The 26,508-nt window shown below is 44.9% G+C and overlaps 1 protein-coding gene across 2 annotated transcripts in view; it reads left to right on the top strand.

Annotated features, from left to right (window-relative positions):
• The first annotated feature begins 952 nt into the window (after positions 1-952).
• The window catches only part of LOC134336923 (SH2B adapter protein 2), a 174,866-nt gene continuing 149,310 nt past the window's right edge, over positions 953-26,508 (top strand). Inside the window, exons 1-2 of one of the 2 annotated variants that reach the window (XM_063031571.1) lie at positions 988-1,280; positions 18,482-18,614. Coding sequence is in view for 1 of the 2 variants with exons in the window: in XM_063031572.1 (XP_062887642.1) it covers positions 959-1,024 (66 nt within the window). In the remaining variant the exon portion in view is untranslated. Of the gene's footprint in view, positions 1,281-18,481; positions 18,615-26,508 lie in introns of both variants that reach the window. The other variant, XM_063031572.1, reaches the window with a different exon arrangement.

Below are 26,508 nucleotides of genomic sequence, written 5' to 3'. Positions count from 1 at the left end.
CTTCCTAGAGATGCTGCCTGGCCTGCTGCGTTCACCAGCAACTTTGATGTGTGTTGCTTGAATTTCCAGCATCTGCAGAATTCCTCGTGTTTACGTATACTGTGATTGATTTACTGATTTATTATTATTTTCTTCTTCTATATGATGTATTGCATTGAACTGCTGCTGCTAAGTTAACAAATTTCACGACACATGCCGGTGATAGTAAACCTGATTCTGAGGTGCGGACCGACGTTCACCAAATCCAACACATTGCTCTGCGGGATGTGATAGAAAAGAACAGCACGGAACCAGACCCTACGGCTCTGGAGGAGCGGACCGACGGCAGCCCGACCGTGGCTTTGTGCGAGAGCTTTCTGTGTCCGGCGTGGCTGTTACTTGCAACAGTGAGCCCGGGGCTGACAAATGACTGGGTGAATGGGGAGGACTTTGAAATGTTCCTAAGTTTCGGTACAAATACAGGGTTGTATTCATCCAAAGAGTGAAAAAACGGGAGGCTGTTAATACCCAGGATGGAACGTTTCAACCGTTTCCATCAACAGAGGCAAAGCCGCGCCCAGCATCTGGAGGCGGCGGTCGATGCCCAGTCCGACCGAGCGATGCGGGACCCCAGCGGAGCAGACCTGAGTTTAGGGCTAGCGGGTCTCCTTTCCCCAGTAATCGACTGCGGGGACAGTTGAGAAGGGGGGGTTTGGAACGGCCGGAGGCGGGATGGGGGGAGTCTCCCCTTCTCCAGATGATCGGTTCCGAAGATGGGACAACCTCAGCTCCCCACGGTTACCGAGACAGAGGATGCAAACGTGATTATGTAACTTCCAATGGCCAGGCGGCTCCTTCATTGGTCAGATCACACGTCCATCTATAGCTTAAGACCAATAGGAAAGGAGCGGCTCCAGAGCCCCTGATTGGTGGGATCCTGGCGGTCATTCGGTGTCGTCCCGTGATCCCGGCACCAGAGATGCGAAGAGCGGCGGGAGGTGGGTCTGGGGTCCGGGGTCCGGCGAGGAGAGTGGGCGCCGGGGAGGTGGGTACAAAGGGCTGGGTGTGAGAGAGCGACCTGATGTTCCCATCGCAGATCCGCCTCTTCTCCAGGGCTGGGGGAGCGGCTGGAGGGAACGGACGCCGGGGTTGGGCCCACGGACTCATCGGGAGCAAACACTTAGCGCTGAACACGGTAAATCCTGATACCGGCCATTCATATCGGGAAACCACTGCCCCCTCCCCGGCGGGTGGTCCGGACCGGTGCAGCCGTCGTCTGATTCGAACTCGTGCGGCAGACAGTGAGTGTTTCCATTCCGGGCATAGAGCGTTTTCAGCCGGTCTCCCTCCCGAGAGGCTGATGTCGGAGTTGGGAAAAGATCCCTCGCCGCAGGTCGGGGCGATCCTTCCCCGCGGATCTACAGTTAATTTAACCTGTGATACAACTGTGATCAATCCTCGCACCGAGCCCCTCTACCTCCAGTTGTATGAGAACCTCCATTCCCTCCTCTGTGTGGGAGTCGGGAACCCACTGTTCATGGTATTATGAACATAAAGATCGCTCCTCCACCCCCTCCCCAGGCACGACCCAGTGGGCTCCCCCCCCCCACCCCGTTACCCGGTCTGGAAGGTTGGCTCAGTCCGGTGAAATGCTGGCAGTTGGTCTGTCGCTGCCTACTGAAGACATCGCTGTCCCTTGTATTTCACGCACGAACAATCAGGATATGTCCTAGATCAGTTTCAAATGTTTTAGAAACATCTGGCCCCTGGGTGAAATTTTGACCTGACCACTGCTTTCTCTCCAGACCCCTGCTGCAACCTGACAGGATTCCGGGATGTACTGAACTCCCGGAAAATTGGGCTGGTTGCGCCATCTCCCATCTCAGTGCCGACATCTGGGGAAACAGTCTAATTAGCCTTCACTGCAGCCTCTCTATTGCAAAAATACCCTTCCATTGACGAGAAGCTCAAGAAGGCACAAATCAATCCATCCTAACATTTCATACAGGTGCGGTAGATATTCCTTACTCCTTTATACAAATGATCCTGAATTGAAGACCAATATTTAGCTTCAAAGCCACCCTCTGTACCTGTAGGCTTTCAGCCACTAATGTACGCGGACTGGTATGTTGTTATGTCTTCCCTTTACACATTCTATCACCATTCAGGGAACACCTTATTGAACCAAGGTGGGTCTCAAACTAAACTGCATCTGCCATGCATTTGCTAATCACAAAATGTTCTCCCAGCTTTGTGTCATCTGCAAACTTGGATATCTTGAATGTACAAGTCACTGCTGTGATCTGTGATTAAGCTGGTCTCCAGCACTGAACCTGAGGTATGGTACTGATCACTTCCTGCCACCTGCAAAGTACACATTTCTTTGTAATCTGTCAACCAATCCTCAGTCCACATCAGTGTATCACCTCCAGTCATGCACCGTCATTTTGTCAGTCCGGATACTCCACACCGTCTTGTTCTCTTCATATATCCTAATTATAGTAGATCCTCAAAATTTCAGTCAGTTTGTTAAGAATGATGTCCCATCACTTTGACCAATCCTGTTAATGTTTTTCAAAAGCTTTGTTGTATCGCAGTTTCTTGTATTCCGCCTTTTCAGGTACAGGTCTGGAATTCCCAGTTTTTTGTTTCTCTTTGGTGGGGTGAGGGGTGGAGGTCGCATTGGTAACGCTCCAATCTGTAGAATTGATCCAAAGTCTGAAAAATTTAAGAATACCATCAATTTATCCACTATTTCTTGGGCCTCTTCCTTTAGTCCATGGGCAAGTAGACCATCAAGGTTTCCACTTTGGCTTTACTAACTCTAGCTCGCCCGGGGAAGTTTCTGTTTATGAGGGAAGACAGACAGACCCTCAGTTTCTGTTGGTTGCTCTGCTATTCCTCTTCTCAGTTATACCCTCTGTTCCCGACTATTTTCACAACCTTCACGTTTAATAGGAACTCCTGTGCTTAGCCAGTTTTAATCTGGTACACATTCAGGAGGCCCAGCAAAGAGGGCGGAGGCTGTGGAGACCAGATGGCAAGACACACAGCTGGAGGAAGAAGTTGCTGCTGAATTGTCCGTGGTCATAAGATGGGCCTCTGTATCCGGCCAGGAATCTCCCACCAGCATCACTAATGTAAACCCCGGTTAATGAAACCACACTGGAATCACTGAAAGCAGAAACCAGTCAGCTCATTACTGGCTATGGAAAGACCAGAGCGGAGATGGCATCCTTCAGTTCAGACTAAATGGGGACCTGTGGGTGGTGGGGTAAGTGGATGGGCTACAGAACTGGTGGGGAGAAAAGACCAAAAGTATTGTGAGAGCAGGGTGGAGAGTCTGTGATGGAATGTAGGTCCCAAGAGGCAGAGGCCCAAGTCCTGGACCTGTTGCTATCTTCTGCCAGTAGGGAAAGATCCTGGGGAATTGAAACAGGGACTGTAGAAGTGAGTTCTGTTCATGTGACAATGTCTGGATCCAGAGTGAGGAATGGAGCCATTGTGAAAGAGGAAAGAAATGATGTTAATATCTGGGGCAGGACATAACTAATGAGGAAGTGTAAAGTCAGCATTCATCTAATACTGCATTTGTGGAAGTACAAATGTACTGAAACCCATGATCAGGGAGTGGTTGGCTGGTGTAGCAAGCCTCATTGAGTCCTGACCACAACAGGGAGACCCATTAAGGGAAGGTCACCCTCCTAATGAAGCATTCATGTCACAGTGGGGGCAGTCATTTTCTGTATTCTCACCAGCTTTGGTGATTTTTAACCCTTTATGTTCAAACTTGCTTTACTTCCTTGCTATAGTTTTTGAGGTTATTATGCAAGGATTTGATTAGCTGGCAAGAGTCAGCACACGAGGGTTTCTGACGTTATCAGTGCTGACTGAACTGATTTAGTGCTGAGTTAAGAGTTTTATGTTGTGTTGGGATGCTGCAAGGGTGTTTCAGAAGCAATCAGACTTTTATGAGATGTACAGTCAGGCTGGTGATGCATTTTATTATATTTCATTAAAGATTCAGAGAAACTTGAGACATAGAGGGATATGCATATCTGACCTGACTTACAGACAAATGAATATGCTCCCACGAGTATCGGTAAATCGAAAAGCCCAGCATTTATTTGTTAATACTGTCAGTAGAGCTAGTTTACTTTCCACCTGTAGTAATTACTTTTCATATCAGTCTTCTGTGCTTTTGATGCCATACATTGCAATACAGTACTGTGGATGTGTGGTTATTGTGTTGCAGTTTTTGTGTATTTTCTGAGTTATGGATAACATTGACTTATGCCTATAAACAAGGAGCCCCTTTGTTACCCAAATGAGCTGTACATTTAACACACATTTCTGTGATTCCAATAACATTTAAAATGAATAAAATTCATATGGGCTTAACTGGACAGAGTGCCACCAGGCAGAATTTGGAGTTGTGCAAAAGAGATTCATCAGAATTATCCAGGAATTTAAGGACTATTTACAACAATAGGGTGATCTATTCATTCTCTCAGGACTGAATAAAGAATGAGTCTTGAACTGTTAGGTGGTCTGACTGAGGTGTTTAGGATAATTAAATACTAGTAAAGTATTGTTTGGAGTAAGTCCTGAATGTGGGGCTGTTTTGAAGTGGGTGTTGCTGCGTAGGTGGGAGTATTTGATGGCACTCTTGTGCACCCTTTGACGTGTTAAAGGGTGCGATGGTCTGTGTTGTGTGGATCACCAAGTGGGACTGACAATGTTTACAACAGTCCAGCAGCAGTCTGCCTGCCAGGTGCCAGTGGTCAATCACCTAGAGGTGTTCTGGCCGCACAACAGCACAAACTGGAGCAGGATCTAGACTATGGGAGATGGTTTAAGCTGAGCAAGTGTGAAATGTGTACTTTGGTGAGGTCAAATAGAAGGATGCTTAAGAGCACCAAAGTACATGGGGTCCAAGCCCATAACTGGTTAAAGAGCAGTCATCAAGCAGAGAGGGTGATATGTTGGGAAGAAGGTTTTCTGTGCTCGGTGTCAGATCTGGGAAGTCCTGGAGACTTCCAGCCTCCCGGACGACCACATCTGCACCAGATGTGTGGAGCTGCAGTTCCTTAAGGACCGTGTAAGGGAACTGGAGATGCAGCTCGATGACCTTCGTCTGGTGAGGGAGAGTGAGGAGATGATAGAGAGGAGTTACAGGCAAGTAGTCACTCCAGGGCCTGGGAGACAGGTAAGTGGGTAACAGTCAGGAGAAGGAAGGGCAAGAGGCAGATGCTAGAGAGTACCCCAGTGGCTGTCCCCCTTAACAATAAGTACTCCGGTTTGGGTACTGTTGGGGGAGACGGCCTACCTGACGGAAGCAACAGAGTCCAGCCCTGTGGCTCAGAAGAGTAGGGAAAGGAAGAGGTTGGCAGCAGTGATAGGGGACTCTATAGTTATAGGGTCAGACAGGCAATTCTGTGGACACAGGAAAGAAACACGGATGGTAGTTTGCCTCCCAGGTGCCAGGGTCCGTGATGTTTCTGATTGTGTCCATGATATCTTGAAGTGGGAAGGAGAACAGCCAGAGGTCGTGGTACATATTGGTAACAATGACATAGGTAGGAAAAGGGAGGAGGTCCTGAAAACAGACTACAGGGAGTTAGGAAGGAAGTTGAGAAGCAGGACCACAAAGGTAGTAATCTCGGGATTACTGCCTGTGCCAAGTTACAGGGAGTATAGGAATAGAATGAGGTGGAGGATAAATGTGTGGCTGAGGGATTGGAGCAGGGGGCAGGGATTCAGATTTCTGGATCATTGGGACCTCTTTTGGGGCAGGTGTGACCTATACAAAAAGCACGGGTTGCACTTGAATCCCAGGGGGACCAATATCCTGGTGGGGAGGTTTCCAAAGGCTATTGGGGAGAGTTGAAACTAGAATTGCTGGGGGGTGGGAATGGAACTGAAGAGACGGTGGAAAGGGAGGTTGGCTCACAAATAGAGAAAACTTGGAGACAGTGCGAGAGGGAGGATAGGCAAGTGATAGAGAAGGGACGTGCTCAGACCGATGGTTTGAGGTGTGTCTATTTTAATGCGAGGAGTATTATGAACAAAGCAGATGAGCTTAGAGTGTGGATCAGCACGTGGAGCTATAATGTGGCCATTACAGAGACTTGGATGGTGCAGGGGCAGGAATGGCTACTTCAAGGGCCAGGCTTTAGATGTTTCAGAAGGGACAGGGAGGGAGGCAAAAGAGGTGGGGGCGTGGCACTGTTGATCAGAGATAGTGTCACAGCTACAGAAAAGGTGGGCGTCATGGAGGGGATGTCGGCGGTCTCTCTGTGGGTGAAAGTTAGAAACAGGAAGGGGTCAATAACTCTGCTGGGTGTTTTTTATAGACCACTCAATAGCAACAGGAACATTGAGGAGCAGGTAGGGAGACAGATTCTGCAAAGATGTAATAATAGCAGTGTTGTTGTGGTGGGAGATGTTGATTTCCCAAATATTGATGGGCATCTCCCTACAGTGAGGGGTTTAGATGGGATGGAGTTTGTTAGGTGTGTTCAGGAAGGTTTCTTGACATAATATGTAGGTAAGCCGACAAGAGAAGAGGCTGTACTTGTTCTGGTATTGGGAAATGAACCTGGTCAGGTGTCAGATCTCTGTGGGAGAGCATTTTGGAGAAAGTGATCACAATTCTATCTCCTTTACCATAGCATTGGAGAGGGATAGGAACAGACAAGTCAGGGAAATGTTTAATTGAAGTAAGGGGAAATATGAGGCTATCAGGCAGGAACTTGGAAGCATTAATTGAAAACAGATCTTCTCAGGGAAACATACGGAAGAAATATGGCAAATATTCAGGGGATATTTGCGTGGGGTTCTGCATAGGTACGTTCCAATGAGACAGGGATGTTATGGTAGGGTACAGGAACTGTGGTGTACAAAGGCTGTTGTAAATCTAGTCAAGCAGAAAAGAAGAGCTTATGAAAGGTTCAAAATACTAGGTAATGATAGAGCTCTGGAAGATTAGAAGGCTAGTAGGAAGGAGCTTAAGAGTGAAGTTAGGAGAGTCAGAAGGGGCCATGAGAAGGCCTTGGCGGACAGGATTAAAGAAAACCCCAAGGCATACTACAAGTATGTGAAGAGCAAGAGGCTAAGATGTGAGAGAATAGGGCCAGTCAAGTGTGACAGTGAAAAAGTGTGTATTGAACCAGAGGAGACAGCAGAGATACTTAATACTTTGCTTCAGTATTCACTAAGGAAAAGGATCTTGGCAATAGTAGGAATGACTTGCAGCAGACTGAAAAGCTTCAGCATGTAGATATTAAAGGAAGAGGATGTGCTGGAGCTTTTGGAAAGCATCAAGTTGGATAAGTCACCGGGACCAGATGGGATGTACCCCAGGCTACTGTGGGAAGCGAGGGAGGACATTGCTGAGCCTCTGGTGATGATCTTTGCATCATCAATGAGGACAGGAGAGGCTCTGGAGGATTGGAAGGTTGTGGATATTGTTCCCTTATGTGAAGATGTGACTAAACACATTGATGAAGGTAGTGCAGTAGATGTAGTGTATATGGATTTCAGCAAGGCATTTGAGAAGGTACCCCGTGCAAGGCTTATTGAGAAAGTAAGGAGGCATAGGATCCAAAGGACCTTGCTTCGTGGATCCAGAACTAGCTTGCGTACAGAAGGCAAAGAGCAGTTGCAGATGGGTTATATTCTGCCTGGAGGCCGGTGACCAGTGGTGTGCTTCAGGGCTCTGTTCTGGGACCCCTACTCTTTATGATTTTTATAATTGACCTGGATGAGGATGTGGAGGGATGGGTTAGTAAATTTGCTGATGACACAAAGGTTGAAGGTGTTGTGGATAGTGTGGAGGGCTGTCAGAGGTTACAGCAGGACATTGAAAGGATGCAAAACTGGCTGAAAAATGGCAAATGGAGTTCAACCCCGATAAGTGTGAGGTGGTTGATTTTGGTAGGTCAAATATGATGGCAGAATATAGTATTAAAGTTAAGACTCTTGGCAGTGTGGAGGATCAGAGGGATCTTGGGGTCCGAGTCCATAGGACACTCAAAGCTGCTATGCAGGTTGACTCTGTGGTTAAGAAGGCATACGGTGCATTGGCCTTTTATCAACCGATGGATTGAGTATAAGAGCTAAGAGGTAATGTTGCAGCTATGTAGGTCCCTGGTCAGACCCCATTTGGAGTACTGTGCTCAATTCTGATCACCTTACTACGGGAGAGACGTGGAAACCATAGAGAGAGTGCAGAGGAGATTTACAAGGATGTTGCTGGATTGGGGAGCATGCCTTATGAGAATAGGTTGAGTGAACTCGGCCATTTCTCCTTGGAGCGACAGAGGATGAGAGGTGACCTGATAGAGGTGTACAAGATAACGAGAAGCATTGATCGTGTGGATAGCCATTTTCCCCTGGGCTGAAGTGGCTAGCACAAGAGGCCATAATTTTAAAGTGTTTGGAAGTAGGTACAGAAGAGATGATAGGGTAAGTTTTTTTGGCAGAGTGGTGAGTGCGTGGAATGGGCTGCCGATGGCGCTGGTGGAGGTGGAAACGATATGGTCTTTTAAGAGACTCCTGGATGGCTACATGGAGTTTAGAACAATAGAGGGCTATGGGTAAAGCCTAGGTGGTTCTCAGGTAAGGACATGTTCGGCACAACTTTGTGGGTCAAAGGGTCTCTCTTGTGCTGTAGGTTTTCTATGTTTCTACATCTATCTACAGTACAGAGGTCTGAAGGCACACTTTCAGCGATTCAGGAACAGCTTCTTCCTCTTTGCCATCTGATTTCTAAATGGACATTGAACCTGTCAACACTACCTGACTACATTATTATTTTTTTGCACTACTTATTTTAACTCAACTATTCAATAGATATATATATTTCATGTAATTCAGTTTTTTGCCTCTATATTTATTTATCATGTATTTCATTGTGCTGTGCTGTAAAGTTTACAAATTTCACAAACTATGCCAGTGATGTAGTAATATGCCCAATAGTAACAGAGACATCGAGGAGTAGATAGGGAGACAGATTCTGGAAAGTTGTAATAATAACAGAGCTGTCGTGATGGGAGATTTTAATTTCCCAAATATCGATTGGCATCTCCCTAGGGTGAGGGGTTTAGATGGGGTGGAGTTTGTTAGGTGTGTTCAGGAAGGTTTCTTGACACAATATGTAGATAGGCCTACAAGAGGAGAGGCTGTACATGATCTGGTATTGGGAACCTGGTCAGGTCTCAGATCTCTGTGGGAGAGCATTTTGGAGACAGAGATCATAACTCTATCTCTTTTACAATAGCATTGGAGAGGGATAGGAACAGACAAGTTAGGAAAGCATTTAATTGGAGTAAGGGGAATTATGAGGCTATCAGGCAGGAAATTGGAAGCTTAAATTGGAAACAGATGTTCTCAGGGAAAAGTACGGAAGAAATGTGGCAAATGTTCAGGGGATATTTGTGGGGAGTTTTGCATAGGTACGTTCCAATGAGATAGGGAAGTTATGGGAGTGTACAGGAACCATGGTGTACAAAGATTGTAATAAATCTAGTCAAGAAGAAAAGAAAAGCTTAAGAAAGGTTCAAAAAACTAGGTAGTGTTTGAGATCTAGAAGATTAGAAGGCTAACAGAAAGGAGCTTAAAAAGGAAATTAAGAGAGCCAGAAGGGGCCATAAGAAGGCCTTGGCGAGCAGGATTAAGGAAAACCCCAAGGCATTCTACAAGTATGTGAAGAGCAAGAGGATAAGACGTAAAAGAATAGGACCTATCAAGTGTGCCAGTGGGAAAGTGTGTATGGAACTGGAGGAAATAGCAAAGGTACTTAATGAATACTTTACTTCAGTATTCACCATGGGAAAAGATCTTGGTGATTGTAGGGATGACATACAGTAGACTGAAAAGCTTGCGCATGTAGATATTAAGAAAGAGGATGTGCTGGAGTTTTTGGAAAGCATCAACCATGTTACCATACAACATTACAACACAGAAACAGGCCTCTTGGTCCTTCTTGGCTGTGCCGAACCATTGTTCTACCTAGTCCCACTGACCTGCACCTGGACCATATCCTTCCATACACCTCTCATCCATGTACCTGTCCAAGTTTTTCTTAAATGTTAAAAGTGAGCCCGCATTTACCACTTCATCTGGCAGCTCATTCCACACTCCCACCACTCTCTGTGTGAAGAAGCTCCCCCTAATGTTCCCTTGAAACTTTTCCCCCTTCACCCTTAACCCATGTCCTCTGGTTTTTTTTCTCCCCTAGCCTCAGTGGAAAAAGCCTGCTTGCATTCACTCTGTCTATACCCATCATAATTTTATATACCTCTATCAAATCTCCCCTCATTCTTCTACGCTCCAGGGAATAAAGTTCGAACCTATTCAACCTTTCTCTGTAATTCAGTTTCTTAAGTCCCAGCAACATCCTTGTAAACCTCTGCGCTCTTTCAACCTTATTAATATCCTTCCTGTAATTTGGTGACCAAAACTGCACACAGTACTCCAAATTGGGCCTCACCAATGCCTTATACAACCTCACCATAACATTCCAACTCTTATACAGTACTCAATACTTTGATTTATAAAGGCCAATGTACCAAAAGCTCTCTTTACGACCCTATCTACCTGTGATGCCACTTTTAGGGAATTTTGTATCTGTATTCCCAAATCCCTATGTTCTGTTGCACTCCTCAGTGCCCTACCATTTACCTTGTATGTTCTACCCTGGTTTGTCCTTCCAAAGTGCAATACCTTACACTTGTCTGTATTAAACTCCATGAGCCATTTTTCCGCCCATTTTTCCAGCTGGTCCAAATCTCTCTGCAAGCTTTGAAAACCTTCCTCACTGTCCACTACACCTCCAATCTTTGCTTCATCAGCAAATTTGCAGATCCAATTTACCACATTATCATCCAGATCATTGATATAGATGACAAATAACAATGGACCCAGTTCTGATCCCTGTGGCACACCACTAGTCACAGGCCTCCACTCAGAAAAGCAATCCTCCACTACCACTCTCTGGCTTCTTCCATTGAGCCAATGTCTAACCCAATTTACTACCTCTCCGTGTATATCTAGTAACTGAATCTTACTTACTAACCTCCTATGCGGGACCTTGTCAAAGGCCTTACTGAGGTCCATGTAGACAACATCCACTGCCTTCCCTTCATCCACTTTCCTGGTAACCTTCTTGAAAAACTCTAATAGATTGGTTAAACATGACCTACCACGCACAAGCTGATGTTGACTCTCCCTGAGTAGGATAAGTTGCCAGGACCGGATGAGATGTACCCCAGGCTACTGTGGGAGGCGAGGGAGGAGATTGCTGAGCCTTTGGCAATGATCTTTGAATCATATATGGGGACGGGAGACGTTCCAGAGGATTGGAGGGTTGCGGATATTGTTTCTTTATTCAAGAAAGGGAGAAGAGATAACCCAGGAAACTATAGACCAGTGAGTATTACTTCAGTGGTTGTTAAGTTGATGGAGAAGATCCTGAGAGGCAGGATTTATCAGCATTTGGAGAGGTATAATATGATTAGGAATAGTCAGCATGGCTTTGTGAAAGGCAGGTCATGCCTTATGAGCCTGAATGAATATTTTGAGGATGTGACTAAGTACATTGATGAAGGAAGAGCAGTAGATGTAGTGTATATGGATTTCAGCAAGGCATTTGATAAAGTACTCCGTTGAAGGCTTATTGAGAAAGTAAGAAGGTATGAGATCCAAGGGGACATTGCTTTGTGGATCCAGAACTGGCTTGCCCACAGAAGGCAAAGAATGGTTGTAGACGGGTCATATTCTGCATGGAGGTCGGTCACCAGTGGTGTGCCTCAGGGATCTGTTCTGGGATCCTTACTCTTCATGATTTTTATAAATGTGCTGAATGAGGAAGTGGAGGGATGGGTTAGTAAGTTTGCTGATGGCACAAAGGTTGGAGGTGTTGTGGATAGTTTGGAGGGCTGTCAGACATTACAGTGGGACCTCTGACAGCCCTCTACATGATGCAAAACTGGGCTGAGAATTGGCAGATGGAGTTCAACACAGATAAGTGTGAAGTGGTTCATTTTGGTAGGTCAAATATGATGGCAGAATATAGTATTAAAGGTAAGACTCTCGGCAGTGTGGAGGATCAGAGAGATCTTGGGGTCCGAGTCCACAGGGTGCTCAAAGCACAGTGGTTAAGAAGGCATACGGTGGAATTGTGTTTAAGAGCGTAATGTTGCAGCTATATAGGACTCTGGTCAGACCCCACTTAAAGTACTGTGCTCAGTTCTGGTCGCCTCTCTAGAGGAAGGACGTGGAAGCCATAGAAAGGATGCAGAGGAGATTTACAAGGATGTTGCCTGGATTGGGGAGCATGCCTTATGAAAACAGGTTGAGTGAACTCGACCTTTTCTCCTTGGAGCGACGGAGGATGAGAGGTGACCTGATAGAAGTGTATAAGATGATAAGAGGCATTGATTGTGTGGATAGTCAGAGGCTTTTTCCCAGGGCTGAAATGGTTGCCACAAGAGGATACAGGTGTAAGATGCTGGGGAGTAGGTACAGAAAAGATGTCAGGGGTAAGTTTTTTACGCAGAGAGTGGTGAGTGCATGGAATGGGCTGACGGCAACAGTGGTGGAGGCGGATACGATGGGGTCTTTTAAGAGACTCCTGGATAGGTACATGGAGCTTAGAAAAATAGAGGGCTATGGGTAAGCCTAGTAATTTCTAAGGTAGGGACATTTTCGGCACAACTTTGTGGGCCGAAGGGCCTGTATTGTGCTGTAGGTTTTCTATGTTTCTATGATATTAAGTCTGATTCTGATGTGGCATGCTTGCCTTTATTATATAAGGCTCAGAAAGTCATTTTGCAGTTGTATAAAACTGGTTGGGCTGCACTTAGAGCATTGTGTGTAGTTTTGGCCACCTCATTACAAGAAGGACATGGAGCCTTTAGAGAGAGTGCAGAAGAGGTTTACCAGGATGCTGCCTGGAATAAAGGGCATGTGCTATTAGGAGAGGCTGGACTAACTTTCTCTCGAGTGGCGGAGGCTGAGGGCTGATCTCATAAAAGTTTATAAGATTAGAGAGGCATAGCTGGTATCTTTTTTTAATACTAAGTAGTCATGCATTTAAGGTGAGAGGTGGTACGTTCAAAGAAGATATGTGGGGCATATTTTTACACAGAGTGCCTGGAATATGCTACCTGGGGTGGTAATGGAGACAAATATGATACAGATGTTCAAAAGGGTCTTCGAGAGGCACATGAATGCACAGAGCATAGAGGGACGTAAGCATTACGTAGGTGGAAGTTAGGCATTTTATTATCTCATCACAAAATTGTGGCCCAAAGGGCTTGTACTGTTCTGTTTTCATAGATAGAATCCTTTTCCCAGAGTAGAAATGTCAAATACTAGAAGTCATGCGTTTAAAGTGGGAGGGAGAAAGATGTGTGGATGTTTTTACAGCGAATGGTGGGTTCCTGGAATGGGCTGGCATGGGTTGTGGTGGGTCCAGGAACTGATAGAAAGGTAGTTGAATATGCCAAGAGATAATAAACCACGTGCAGGCAAAGGAGATTTGTTTTAATTGGCATTTTGTTCTGCACAGACATGATGGGCAAAATGGAGTCTCCTGTGCTGTGCTATTTGCATTTGTTTGTCACTCCCCTGAGGAAAACAAAATAGGCACTCAGTTCAGAGTACCCTATGGCCGTTTCCCTCAATAACCAGTATACTCCTTTGGAAACTGTTGGGGGGGGGTGCGGGGAGATGACCTACCAGGGGAAAGCTGCAGGGACAGGCGTCTGGCATTGAGCCTCTCTTTGGCTCATAAGGGAAGGGGGAAGAAGAGGAACGCGGTGGTGATATGGTATTCAATAATTAGGGGATTACACTGGAGATTCTGTGGATGTGAAAGATATTCTTAGATGGTATGTCTCTGGCCCTACATTCCTCCTTAGAACACCTGGAGAATAAAGATACATGCATAAGGCTCCTTTTCATTGACTACAGCTCTGCCTTTAATACCATCGTTTCAAATAAACTGATTCCTAAGCTCCGGAACCTGGGCCTTAGTACTCAGATCTGCAGCTGGATCTTCAACTTCCTCACAGACATCACCCAGAGGCTGTAAAAATAGGGGACAAGCTCTCCTCTACAATCACTCTGAGCACCGGTGCCCCACAAGACTGTGTACTCAGCCCCCTGTTGTACTCACTGTACACCCATGATTGTGTAGCCAAGTTTCCATCGAACTCAATATACAAGTTTGCTGATGACACCACAATTGTAGGTTGTATCTCGGGTAATGATGAGTTTGAGTACAGAGAGGAAATTAAGAATCTGGTGGCATGGTGCGAAGACAATAACCTATCCCTCAACGTCAGCAAGACGAAGGAATTGGTTGTTGACTTCAGAAGGAGTAGCGGACCGCACGACCCAATTTACATCGGTGGTGTGCAAGTGGAACAGGTCAGAAGCTTTAAGTTCCTCAGGGTCAATGTCACAAATGACCTGACTTAGTCCAACCAAGCAGAGTCCACTGCCAAGAAGGCCCACCAGCGCCTTTACTTCCTGAGAAAGCTAAAGAAATTTGGCCTGTCCCCTAAAACCCTCACTAATTTTTATAGATGCACCGTAGAAAGCATTCTTCTAGGGTGCATCACAACCTGGTATGGAAGTTGTCCTGTCCAAGACCAGAAGAAGCTGCAGAAGATCGTGAACACAGCCCAGCACATCATACAAACCAATCTTCTGTCCGTGGACTCACTTTACACCACACGCTGTCGGATCAGTGCTGCCAGGATAATCAAGGACACGACCCACCCAGCCAACACACTTTTCGTCCCTCTTCCCTCCGGGAGAAGGCTCAGGAGCTTGAAGACTCGTACGGCCAGATTTGGGAACAGCTTCTTTCCAACTGTGATAAGACTGCTGAACGGATCCTGACCCGGATCTGGGCCGTACCCTCCAAATATCCAGACCTGCCTCTGGGTTTTTTTGCACTACCTTACTTTCCCTTTTCTATTTTCTATTTATGATTTATAATTTAAATTTTTAATATTTACTATAGATTTGTACTCCAGGGAGCGTGAAGCGCAGAATCAAATATCGCTGTGATGATTGTACGTTCTGGTATCAATTGTTTGGCGACAATAAAGTATAAAGTAAAGTATGTTGCCGGGGTCAGGGATGTCTCAGATCAGGTTCAGAGCATTCCTAAGGGGGAGGGGGAGCAATCAGAAGCTGTGTACATGTTGGTACAAACAACATGGGTAGAAAAAGAAAAGAGGTCCTGAAGAGAGAAAATAGGGAGCTCGGTAGAAAGCTGAAAAGCAGGACATGAAAAGTAGTAATCACTCGATTGCTGCCTGTGTCACATACTAGTAGAATAATATGACAGTTGAGTTTGTGGCTGAAAAATTGTTACAGGGGCAGGACTTCAGATCTTTGGATGATTGGAATCTCTTCTGGTGAAGGTATAACCTGTACAAAAGGGACGTGTTACATAAACCTTGCAGGCAGGTTTGCTAGAACCGTTGGGGAGAATTTAAACTAGTTTGGCAGGGGGTTGGTAATGAAGTGATAGATAGGTCAGAGGATAGAGCAGTTAGTGTAAAGGTAGTGAGGAAGGATGGACCATGGATAGGGCAAATTGTAGTCAGTTGAATAGATTGAAATTTTGTGTATTTTAATGCAAGGGGTATCAGGAATTTAGAGCTTGAATTAGTACTTGGAACTATGATGTGGTCATTACAGAGACTTGACTGTCACAAATGTAAGAATGAATGCTGGATGTCCCAGGGTTTAGATGTTTCAAAACAGACAGGGTGGGAAGTAAAACAATTGAGGGAGTGGTATTGGTCATCAGGGATAGTGTCGCAGCTACACAAAAAGAGGACGTCTGAGTCTTAGGGGGTGGAAGGCAGAAACAGGAAGGACGCAATCACTGTATTAGAACTATTCTATAGAACTCCCAATAGCAACAGAGACACTGAGGAGCAGATTGGGAGGCAGATCTGGGAAATACGCTAAAATAACAGGGTTGTTGTCATGGATGACTTCAACTTCCCTAATGTTAATTGACATCTCCTCAGTACAAAAGTTTAAGTGGGATGGAGATTGTTAGGTGTGGCCAGAAAGGATTCCTGATACAATAAGTAGACAGGTTGACCGGAGGAGAAGCCATATTTGGATCTGGCGCAATGCAATGAACTTGGTCAGGGGACCAGTCTCTCAGTGAGTGAGCATTTCAGAGACAGTGACCACAACTCCGTGACCTGGACAGGAATAAGAGCAGACACTATGAGAAAGTGCTTAATTGATAGAAGAGGATTTATGATGCTATTAAGTAGAATCTTGGGAGTGTAAATTGGGAAGTACACAATGGAAATGTGGAGGATTTTTAGGGAGCACTTGCATGGGTTCTGGTTAGGTTTGTCCCATTGAGGCAGGAAGAGGATGGTAGAGTGAAGGAACCTTGGTTGACTAAAAATGTGAAGCTTCACATTGTTGTAGGAAAGAAACATGCTTAAGGTTTAGGAAGCAAGGATCAGACAGGGCTGTAGAGAGTTACGAGGTAGCCAGGAAGGAGCTTAGCAGAGCTGGAAGAGGGCATGAGAAAACTTTGAGTAGGATTAAGGAGAGCCCCAAGAAATTCTGCATGTATGTAAAGAACAGGAAGATGACTAGAGTGAGGCTAGAAACAATCAGGGATAAAAGAAGAAATGTGCTTGGAATTAGAGGGAGTATAGGAGGCCCTTAATGTAATCTTTGCTTCAGCATTCAACAGTGAGAGGGACTTTGATGAATATGAGAGCAGTGTAAAACAAACTGATGTGCTTGAGCATGTTGCCATTAAGAAAGCGGATGTGCTGGAACTTTTGGAAAATATTAAACCATAAGACCAGTGAGTTTTAATTCAGTTCTGGGAAAACTACTGGAGACGATTCTTAGGGACAGGAATTACAAGCATTTGGAGAAGCATAGTCTGATTATGGATAGTGAGCATAGCTATGCAAGGGGCAGGTCATGCCTCATGAGCCTGATTGAATTCTATGAGAAAGTGACCAAATTCACCAGTGGACATGGTGTATGTGATTTTCGTATGGCATTTGACAATGTACCTCATGGTAGGCTCCTTCAGAAAGTCAGGAGGATGGGATCCAAAGGAAACTTGGCTGCTTGAATTCAGAATTGGCTCAGAGGGTGGTATTAGATGAAGCATATTCTGCCTGAAGATCATTCGCTAGTCGTGTTCTGAGGGGTTCAGTTCTGCTCTTTGTGATTTTTATAAATGACTTGGCTGAGGAAGTGAAAGGGTGTATTAGTAAGTTTGCAGCTGACATAGAGGTTGATAGTGATGTGGATAGTGTAGAAGGTTGTTGTAGGAAACAACGGGTCATTAGTAGGATGCAGAGCTGGATTGAGAAGTGGCAGATGGAGTTCCATCCAGAAAAGTGTGAATGATACACTTTGGAAGATTGAACTTGAAGGCAGAATACAGGGTTATTAGCAGGATTCTTTGGAGGGATCTTTGGGGTCCACATCAAAGTTGCTGCACAAGTCGATAGGGCGGGTTAAGAGGGCATATGGTTAAGAGACTGAGTTCAAAGCCATGAGGTAATGTTGCAGCTCAATAAAACTCTGGTTGGACCACACATGATTCATTGTGCTCAGTTCTGATTGCCTCACTATAGGAAGGATCTGGAAGCTTTAGAGAGGGTGCAGAGGAAACTTACCAGGATTAAAGAGCATGTCCTATGAGGATATGTTAAGTGAGCTAAGTATTTTCTCTTTTGAGGAAATGAGGATGAAAGGTGACTTGATAGAGGTGTACATGACGATAAGAGTCGTAGATTAAGTGGATAGCTAGAGATTTTTTCCGAGGCCAGAGATGGCAAATATAAGGGGACATAATTTTAAGATGATTGGAGGAAAGTATAGGGGAATGTCAGAGGTAGGTTTTTTCATGCAGAATGGTGGGTGGGTGCATATAGATGTGCTGCCAGGGGTGGTAGTAGCGGCAGATACATTAGGAGCATTTTAGAGACTCTTAGGTGGGCACGTGGATGGAAGAGAAATGGAGAGCCATGTTAGTTTGATTTTAGAGTAGATTAAAAGGTTGACACAACATCGTGGGCCCAAAGGCCTGTACAGTTCTGTACTGTTTGATATTCTCTAATATTCTTCCTCTCTTGTTTTATCACACATAGTGTAATCACATTCTATGCATTAAAGCTGTTTATTGTGAAATTAAGGCTATTTTCCTGTGGCTGTCCTTACACTGATGGGGCGGTATGGTGGTGGTGGTGGTAATTAAGACCTGGTTACCAGCTGGAGTGAAGCCCTGAACAGAAAGCACAGTCAATGCTCAGAGTGTTACCACTCAGACTGGCACCATTACTGCGCCGTGGGCTGCAGGAATGGCGCGTTCTCAGCACTTGCTCCGCACGGTGTGTTCGTGGAGAGCTTTGATGGTGCTGCTTGTCTACGTCCGTCCAGGACTGAAAGTTCTCTCTATTTTCTGCTGCAGCAGGTGACCATGTAATGCTGTGGACAGAATGTGGGCAGGAGCTCTCAGACGCCCAGCGTCTGCCGCCACACGTATAGAAAAATTCGCTTGACCAGGATGGCCAAGGGAAATGTAGGACTTCAGCCACCTTCAGGTTTGTGAGTTTCTCTGTCTTTTACGGGATGGGGTAGGAGTTCAGGACTCTTAGCCAGTCCATTGCTGGTCTCATTGCTCCACCTACACACTGTCCATAACAGTGGAAATGCTGCTTGCTTGGGGCGCTCTGTCTCAATCACTTCTATCACAAAGTGCTATGTCCCATCACCCTAATAGCCATTTCTTCTCCCTCACTCCTCTCTCTGGGACCACTGCAACATGATGATCGCTTGAAACTGGATCCCAACCAAACAAAATAACTTTATTTAAAGTGTGTGTCTCGACAAGGTTTTCTTCTTTGTGTGGATCAGTCTTTAGTATTTTGAGCCCTGACGGACTGGTGAATCTTCCCCTTGGCTTTAATCCATCGTGTCATGGACCCTCCTACGTCCAGCAGCGAAGTTTTCTATAGCCTAACTTACTGGAGTCCTTTGAGGACATAATAAGGGCAGTGGATAGAGGGGAGCAGGTGGATGTTGTGTACTTGGATTTCCATAAGGCGTTCAATAAGGTGCCGCACAAGAAACTTATAAATAAGATACGGATGCATGGAGTCGGAGGAAGTGTTATGGATAGTGGATTGGTTAACCAATAGAAGGCAGAGAGTTGGTATAAATGGGTGTTTCTCCGGTTGGCAGTCTCTGGTGAGTGGGGTGCCGTGGGGGTCAGTGCTGGGCCCACAGCTGTTTACCATTTACATTGATGATTTGGAAGAGGGGACTGAGCGTAGTGTAGCAAAATTTGCTGATGACACTAAACTGAGTGGAAAAGCAAATTGTACAGAGGATGTGGAGAGTCTGCAGAGGGATATAGATAGGCTAAGTGAGTGGGCCAATGTCTGGCAGATGGAATACAATGTTGATAAATGCAAGATCATCTACTTTGGAAGGAATAATAGAAGAGCAGATTATTAATTAAATGGTGAAAGATTGCAGCATGCTGTTGTGCAGAGGGACTTGGGAGTGCTTGTGCATGAATCACAAAAAGTTGGCTTGCAGGTACAGCAGGTTATTAAGAAGGCAAACGGAATGTTGGCCTTCATTGCTAGAGGGATTGAATTTAAGAGCAGGGAGGTCATGCTGCAACTATACAGAGTACTGGTGAGGCTGCACCTGGAGTACTGTGTGCAGTTCTGGTCTCCATACTTGAGGAAGGATATACTGGCTTTGGAGGCAGTGCAGAGGAGGTTCACCAGGTTGATTCCAGAGATGAAGGGGTCACCCTATGAGGAGAGATTGAGTCGCCTGGGACTGTACTCTCTGGAGTTCAGAAGAATGAGAGGGATCTTATAGAAACACACAAAATTTTGAAAGGGATAGATAAGATAGAAGTAGGAAAGTTGTTTCCATTTGTAGGTGAGACTAGAACTAGGGGACATTGCCTCAAGATTCAGGGGAGAATATTTAGGACAGAGATGAGGAGAAACTGTTTTTTCCAGAGTGGTGAATCTGTGGAATTCTCTGCCCAGGGAAGTAGTTGAGGCTTCTTCACTAAATATATTTAAGAAACAATTGGATAGTTGTTTACATAGTAAGGGAATTAAGGATTATGGAGAAAAGGCAGGTCGATAGAGCTGAGTTTACAGGCAGATCAGCCATGATCTTATTGAATGGTGGGGCCGGCTCGATGGGCTGGATGGCCTACTCCTGCCCCTATTTCTTATGTTTTTTATGTTCTAATCTGTCAATCTTTACTGGGCAAAGCATCGGGAGAGAGCAGATACTTGGCAATGAGAGTGATAGGTTACACAAAATACTCTGCAGATGCTGGGGTCAAAGCAACACTCACAACACGCTGGAGGAACTCAGCAGGTCGGGCAGCATCCGTGGAAACGATCAGTCAACGTTTTGGGATGGAACCCTTCGACCGGCCTGAAACATTGACTGATCGTTTCCACGGATGCTGCCCGACCTGCTGAGTTCCTCCAGCGTGTTGTGAGAGTGATAGGTTGTGGTCTCACCCAGTGTTGGGAAGAGGTAGAGGCTTTGTTCAATGATGGGTTTTCCTGCCTGTGTCACTGAACATTCAGAAGCCTAACAACATTAAATAAGATAACGTACTCCACACTGCCTTGGACACCAGAGGCTGGAGTATAGGAGTGTGCGGTTGTATGGAATTGCTTTGATCTGTCTGTTGTGACTGCTGTTGTTTCTCTGGACATCAATAGTTCCTTGTGTGACCTAGTTTGAATCTAGGATCCTATCCACATGTTGTGTTTGTTCGATGCCTCCTCCACAACCCCTTGTCCTTTTCTCAGGCTAGTTAGTCCACATTGCCACTTCTCACGAGGGCCGCTGAACAAGAATCCCTGAGAAGCAGCCGATTCAAGCTGTGGAATAAGAATGGAATGGGTTAGAAACAGGCAGGGGGTGGAGGTGTTTAGAATGGAGTAGGGCTGGGTATATTTAAGGAGGGGTAGTGTATATTTAGGGAGTGTTTAGAGCGGGACGGGGTGTGGGAAATGTTTTGAATGGAGCAAGAAGATGGTTAGAACAAGATGGGGCAAGGGAGTTTAGAGAGGAGTGGGGTTGTGTGGATGTTTAGAATCGGGGGGGGAGATGTTTGGAATGGGGGAATTTAGAGAGGGGTGAGGGCTGGAAATGTTTACAATAGGACGAGGGTTAGAGGGGCAGAGGTAGAGGGGAGTTTAAACCGGACACGAGTGATATGGGATGTGGAGATATTGGTGTCTCTGAATTGATTGGCACACCTGGGGATCCTGACATTTGGATCAGGTGTGGTCACAACAGCTCTCGGCTGGATCTCCTTGGGCTGGATTTCCCTCAATCTCCGGAAGTTCCTGCAAGTTGTGCTGGGAGTATGGGGAGTGTATGGCACTAATGCCCACGGTGGTGAAGTGTTTTGAGAGGCTAGTGTTGAAGCATATCAGCTCCTGTTTGAATGTTGACTTGGATCAGCTCTAATTTGCCAACTGAAGCAACAGACCTACAGCAGATGCCATCTCATTGGCTCTTCACACAACCCTGGAACATCTGGGCAGCAAAGAGGCATATATCAAGATGCTCTTTATCAATTACAGCTCAGCATTTAATGTGAGCATCCCCTCAAAACTAATCAGTAAACTCCACAACCTGGGCTTCAATATCCCCTTGTACAATTGGAGCCTGAATTCCCTCACTTGTAGACCCCAGTCAGTTTGGATCGACAGAAACATCTCCACAATAACCATCAGCACAGGAGCACTGCAGGGATGTGTTCTGAGCCCCCTGCTTTATTCACTTTAACCTTTGACTGTGTGGCTCCAACACCATATACAAGTTTGCTGATGACACAACTGTTGTGGGCTGTGTCAAAGGTGCTGGTGAATAAGCTTACAGGAGGGAGATTGAAAACTTGTCTGAGTGGTGCAATACAACAACCTCTCACTCAATGTCAATAAGACCATGGAACTGATTGTAAACTTCAGGAGAGAGAAACCAGAGATTCATGAGCCAGTAATCATTGGACGATCAGAGGTGGAGAGTGTCAGTAACTGTAAATTCCTGTGTGTCACTATCTCAGAGGATCTGCCCTGGATCCATTATATCAATAGGTTTCAATAAGTACACTTAATGTCAGAGAAATGTATACAATATACATCCTGAAATTCTTATAAATATTATTGCGAAGAAAGCATGATAGCGCCTCTACTTCCTCAGGAGTCTGTGGAAGTTCGACATGTCATAGAAAACCTTGGCAAATTTCTGTAGGTATGTGGTGGAAAGTGTGTTGACTGGCTACATTACAGCCTGGTATGGGAACACCAGTGCCTTTCAGTGGAAAATCCTACAAAAGGTAGTGGGTTTGGTCTAGCGCGTCATGGGTAATACCCTCCCAACATTGAGCACATCTAAATGAAATGAAAGCAACATCCATCATCAAAGATCCTCACAAACCAGGCCGTGCTCCTTTTTCACTGCTACCTTCAGGTAGAAGGTACAGGTACTTCAGAACTGGCACTACCAGGTTCACAAACAGTTACTACCCCTCAGCAATCTGGCCTTGAACAAAAGGGTATAGCTACACTCATTTAAGGACTGTTATATTGTTGTATCATACTTGATATTCATTGCTATTTGTTTATATCTGCACTTTGTTTGTTCACGGTTAACAGTTCTTTATGTTCACAATTTACGGTTACTGTTCTGTAGATTTGTTAAGTATGTCCACAGAAAAAAGACTCTCAGAGTTGTATGTACTCTGAAAATAAATTTTACTTTGAACATCTCCTCCATGATCTCCATCAGCACAGGTGCATCACAAGGCTGTGTGCTTAGCTGTTTACACTGCTGACTGTGTGGCTAATACCATATTCAAGTTTGCTGATGACACCACTGTTGCAGCCGAATCAAATGTGGTGACAAATCGGCATATGGGAGGGAGACTGAAAATCTGGCTGAGTGATGTTACAACAGCAACCTCTTACTAAATGTTAGCAAGACCAAGGGGCTGATTATTGACTTCAGTAGGAGGAAGCCAAAGGTCCATGAGCCAGTCCTCATCAGAGGGTCAGAGATGGAGAGGGCCAGCAACTTTAAATTCCCCAGCGATGTCTTTTCGGAGGAGCTGTCCTGGGCCCAGCACGTAAATGCAATTACGAAGAAGCACGGCAGCGCCTTTACTTTTTAGGAGGGTGCAGAGATTCAGGATGACATTTACAACTTAGACAGACCTCTATAGATATATGGTGGAGAGTATATTGATTGGCTGCATCACAACCTGGTAAGAAAATACCAATGCCCTCGAACGGAAAATCCTACAAGAAGTGGATACGCCCAGTCCATCATGAATAAAGCCCTCCCTACCATCGAGCACAGTTTGTTGTCTTTTGCACACTGGTTGAGTGCACAAGTAGGTCCGGTCTTTTATTAATTCCATTACGGTCATTATTCTGTAATAGATTTATTGATTATATGCAAGAAAATAAAACTCAGGCATGTACATTGTGACATGATATGTACTTTGAAAATAAACTTATTTTGTAATTTGATAAGTACCGTTGCAAGAAAAAGTTTGTGAACCCTTTGCAATTACCTGGTTTTCTGCAGTAATTACTCATAAAATATGGTCTGATCTTCATCATAGTCAAACACAATCTGCCTAAACTAGTAATACACAAACAATTGTACTTCTTCTCGTCAATACTGAGTACACTATATAAACAATCACAGTCTAGGTTCAAAAAAAGTATGTGAACCTCTGAGATAATGTCTGTCTGTCTGGGTACCATATCCGATGCGGACGTTGGTGACCATGGTTTTCCATACAGATCTATCCTTCGTTCTTTGGATGACTTCCATTTCCTCGATGTACAGCCACCTGGCTAGGCTTTTGATGTACATGAGCTGAGGTCTTCCTCTAGGTTTGCTCCCCTCAATCTTTCCAGAGAGCACGAGTTTTTCTAGTTCATCTTTCCGCATGATGTGTCCTAGGAATCTGAGTTGTCTTTCTCTTATTGTTGGTATGAGTGATCAAACTGCTTGGGCTCTTCTGAGAACTTCTTCACTTGATGTGTGTGTGGTCCATGATATTTTTAACATTCTCCTGTAGAGCGATAATTCTCCTGTAGATAATGCCTTCTACAAAAGCTATTTGCAGTCGGGTTTACCAGTCAATGAGATGAGATTGGAGGTGTGCCCTGCCCTATAAAAAAGACACAAAGTCAGGTTACTGACAAAGCCTGCTCTTCTCAACAAAGATCTGTTTACGTGCACCATGCTCTGATCAAAATAACTTTCAGAGGACCTCGGAAGAAGAATTGTAGAGATGCATGAAGCTGGAAAAGGCTACAAAAGCATTTCTAAAGACCTGACTGTTCATCAGTACAGAGTAAGAGAAATTGTCTGCAAATGGAGGAAACTCAGTACTGTTGCTCCTCTCCCTAGGAGTGGGCATCCTGCAAAGCTCACACCAGGAGCACAATCTGCAATGCTGAAGGAGGTGAAAAAGACCCTACAGGTAACAGCAAAGGAACTGCAGAGATTTCTAGAACTTGCTGAAGTCTCTCTTCATGTGTCCACTATAAGAAAAACATTGAACAAAAATAGTCTTCATGGAAGAACACTATGGAGGAAACCACTACTCTCCAAAAGAAAGCATTGCTGCACATCTGAAGTTTGCAAAAGACCAGATGGATGTTCCAGAATGCTTCTGGGACAACGTTCTGCAGACAGATGAGACAAAGTTGAACTTTGTGGCAGAAATGCACACCACAATGTTTGGAGGTAAGGGCACTGCACACCAACACCAAAACCTCATCCCAACTGTGAAGCCATGGTGGAATAAGCATCATGGTTCAGGGCTGCCGTGTTACCTCAGGGCCTGGACAGCTTGCAAATGTTGAGGGAAAAATGAATTCAAAATTGTATCAAGACGTTCAGGGTTGCGGCCTGTCACCTGAAACTTAATAGAAGTTGGATGATGCAACAAGACAATGTTCTGAAACACGAGTAAATCAACAGCAGAATGGTTTAAAAATAAGAAAATTTGTATTTTGGAATGGCCTTAATTGAGATGCTGTGGCATGACCTGTGGCTGTTCATGTAAGGTATCTCAGAAACATCGATGAATTGGAACAGTTTGTATGGAGGAATGGTCTAAAATTCCTACCTGCCGTTGTGCACATCTGATCAGCAGCTACAGGAAATGTGTGGCAGGGGTTATTGCTACTTAATGAGGTTCTACTAGTTATTAAATACAAGGGGTCACATGTTTTTTTCCAGGCCGGACTGTGAGCAATTAAACAATGTATTCAATAAACACATGGAAAGTACAATTGTTTGTGTGTTCGTGGTTTAGACAGATTGTGTTTGTCTATTATTGTGACTTAGATGATGAAGATCAGACCACATTTTATGAGAAAAGCAGGTAGTTCCAAAGGGTTCACAGATTTTTTTCTTGCAACTGTAAACAGTTCATTAGAAATTTGCAAAGATTTGGCATGTGATCTGAAACCTTTGACAAATTTCTATAGATGCGGGGTGGAGAGTATACTGACTGGGTGTATCACAGCTTGGTATGGAATCACCAATGCCCTTGAATGGAAATACCTACAAAAATTAGTGGACACAGCCCAGTTCATCACAGGTAAAGCTCTCCCCACCACTGAGTACACCTACAAGGAGCACTGTCGCAGGAACGCAGCATCCATCATTGAGGACCCCCACCATCCGGGCCATATTCTCTTCTCACTGCTGCCAACACAGAAAAGGTACAGGAGCCTTGGGTACCACACGAGCAGATTCACGAGCAGTGATTACCTTTTAACCATCAGTCTTCTGAACAAGAGTGGATAAATTCAGTCACACCAACACTGAAATGAATGCACAACTATGACTCACATTCAAGGACTTGACAACTCATGTTCTCAATATTTTTTATTATTTGTTTATTATTATTATTTTGTTATTCTTTCTGTATTTGCACAATTTGTTATCTTTTGCACATTGGGTATGTGTAGTTTTTCGTTCAATCTATTGTGTTTCTTTGTATCTACTGTGAATGATAGAAAGAAAATGAATCTTAGGGTAGTATATGGTGACATGTAACATAGAAATATAGAAAACCTAGAGCACAATACAGGCCCTTCGGCCCACAAAGCTGTGTCGAACATGTCCTTACCTTAGAAATTACCTAGGGTTACCCATAGCTCTCTATTTTTCTGAGCTCCATGTAGCTATCCGGTTGTCTATTAAAAGACCCTATCGTATCCATCTCCACCACTGTCGCCGGCAGCCCATTCCACGCACTCACCACTCTCTGCGTTTAAAAAAAATCAGAACACTTACCCCTGACATCTCCTTTGTACCTACTTCCAAGCACTTTAAAACTGTGCCCTCTCGTGCTAGCCATTTCAGCCCTGGGAAAAAGCCTCTGACTATCTGCACAATCAA

This window comes from Mobula hypostoma, chromosome 23 (assembly GCF_963921235.1).
Source record: "Mobula hypostoma chromosome 23, sMobHyp1.1, whole genome shotgun sequence".
NCBI lineage: Eukaryota > Metazoa > Chordata > Chondrichthyes > Myliobatiformes > Myliobatidae > Mobula > Mobula hypostoma.
This window is presented reverse-complemented; position numbering and strand designations above follow the sequence as displayed.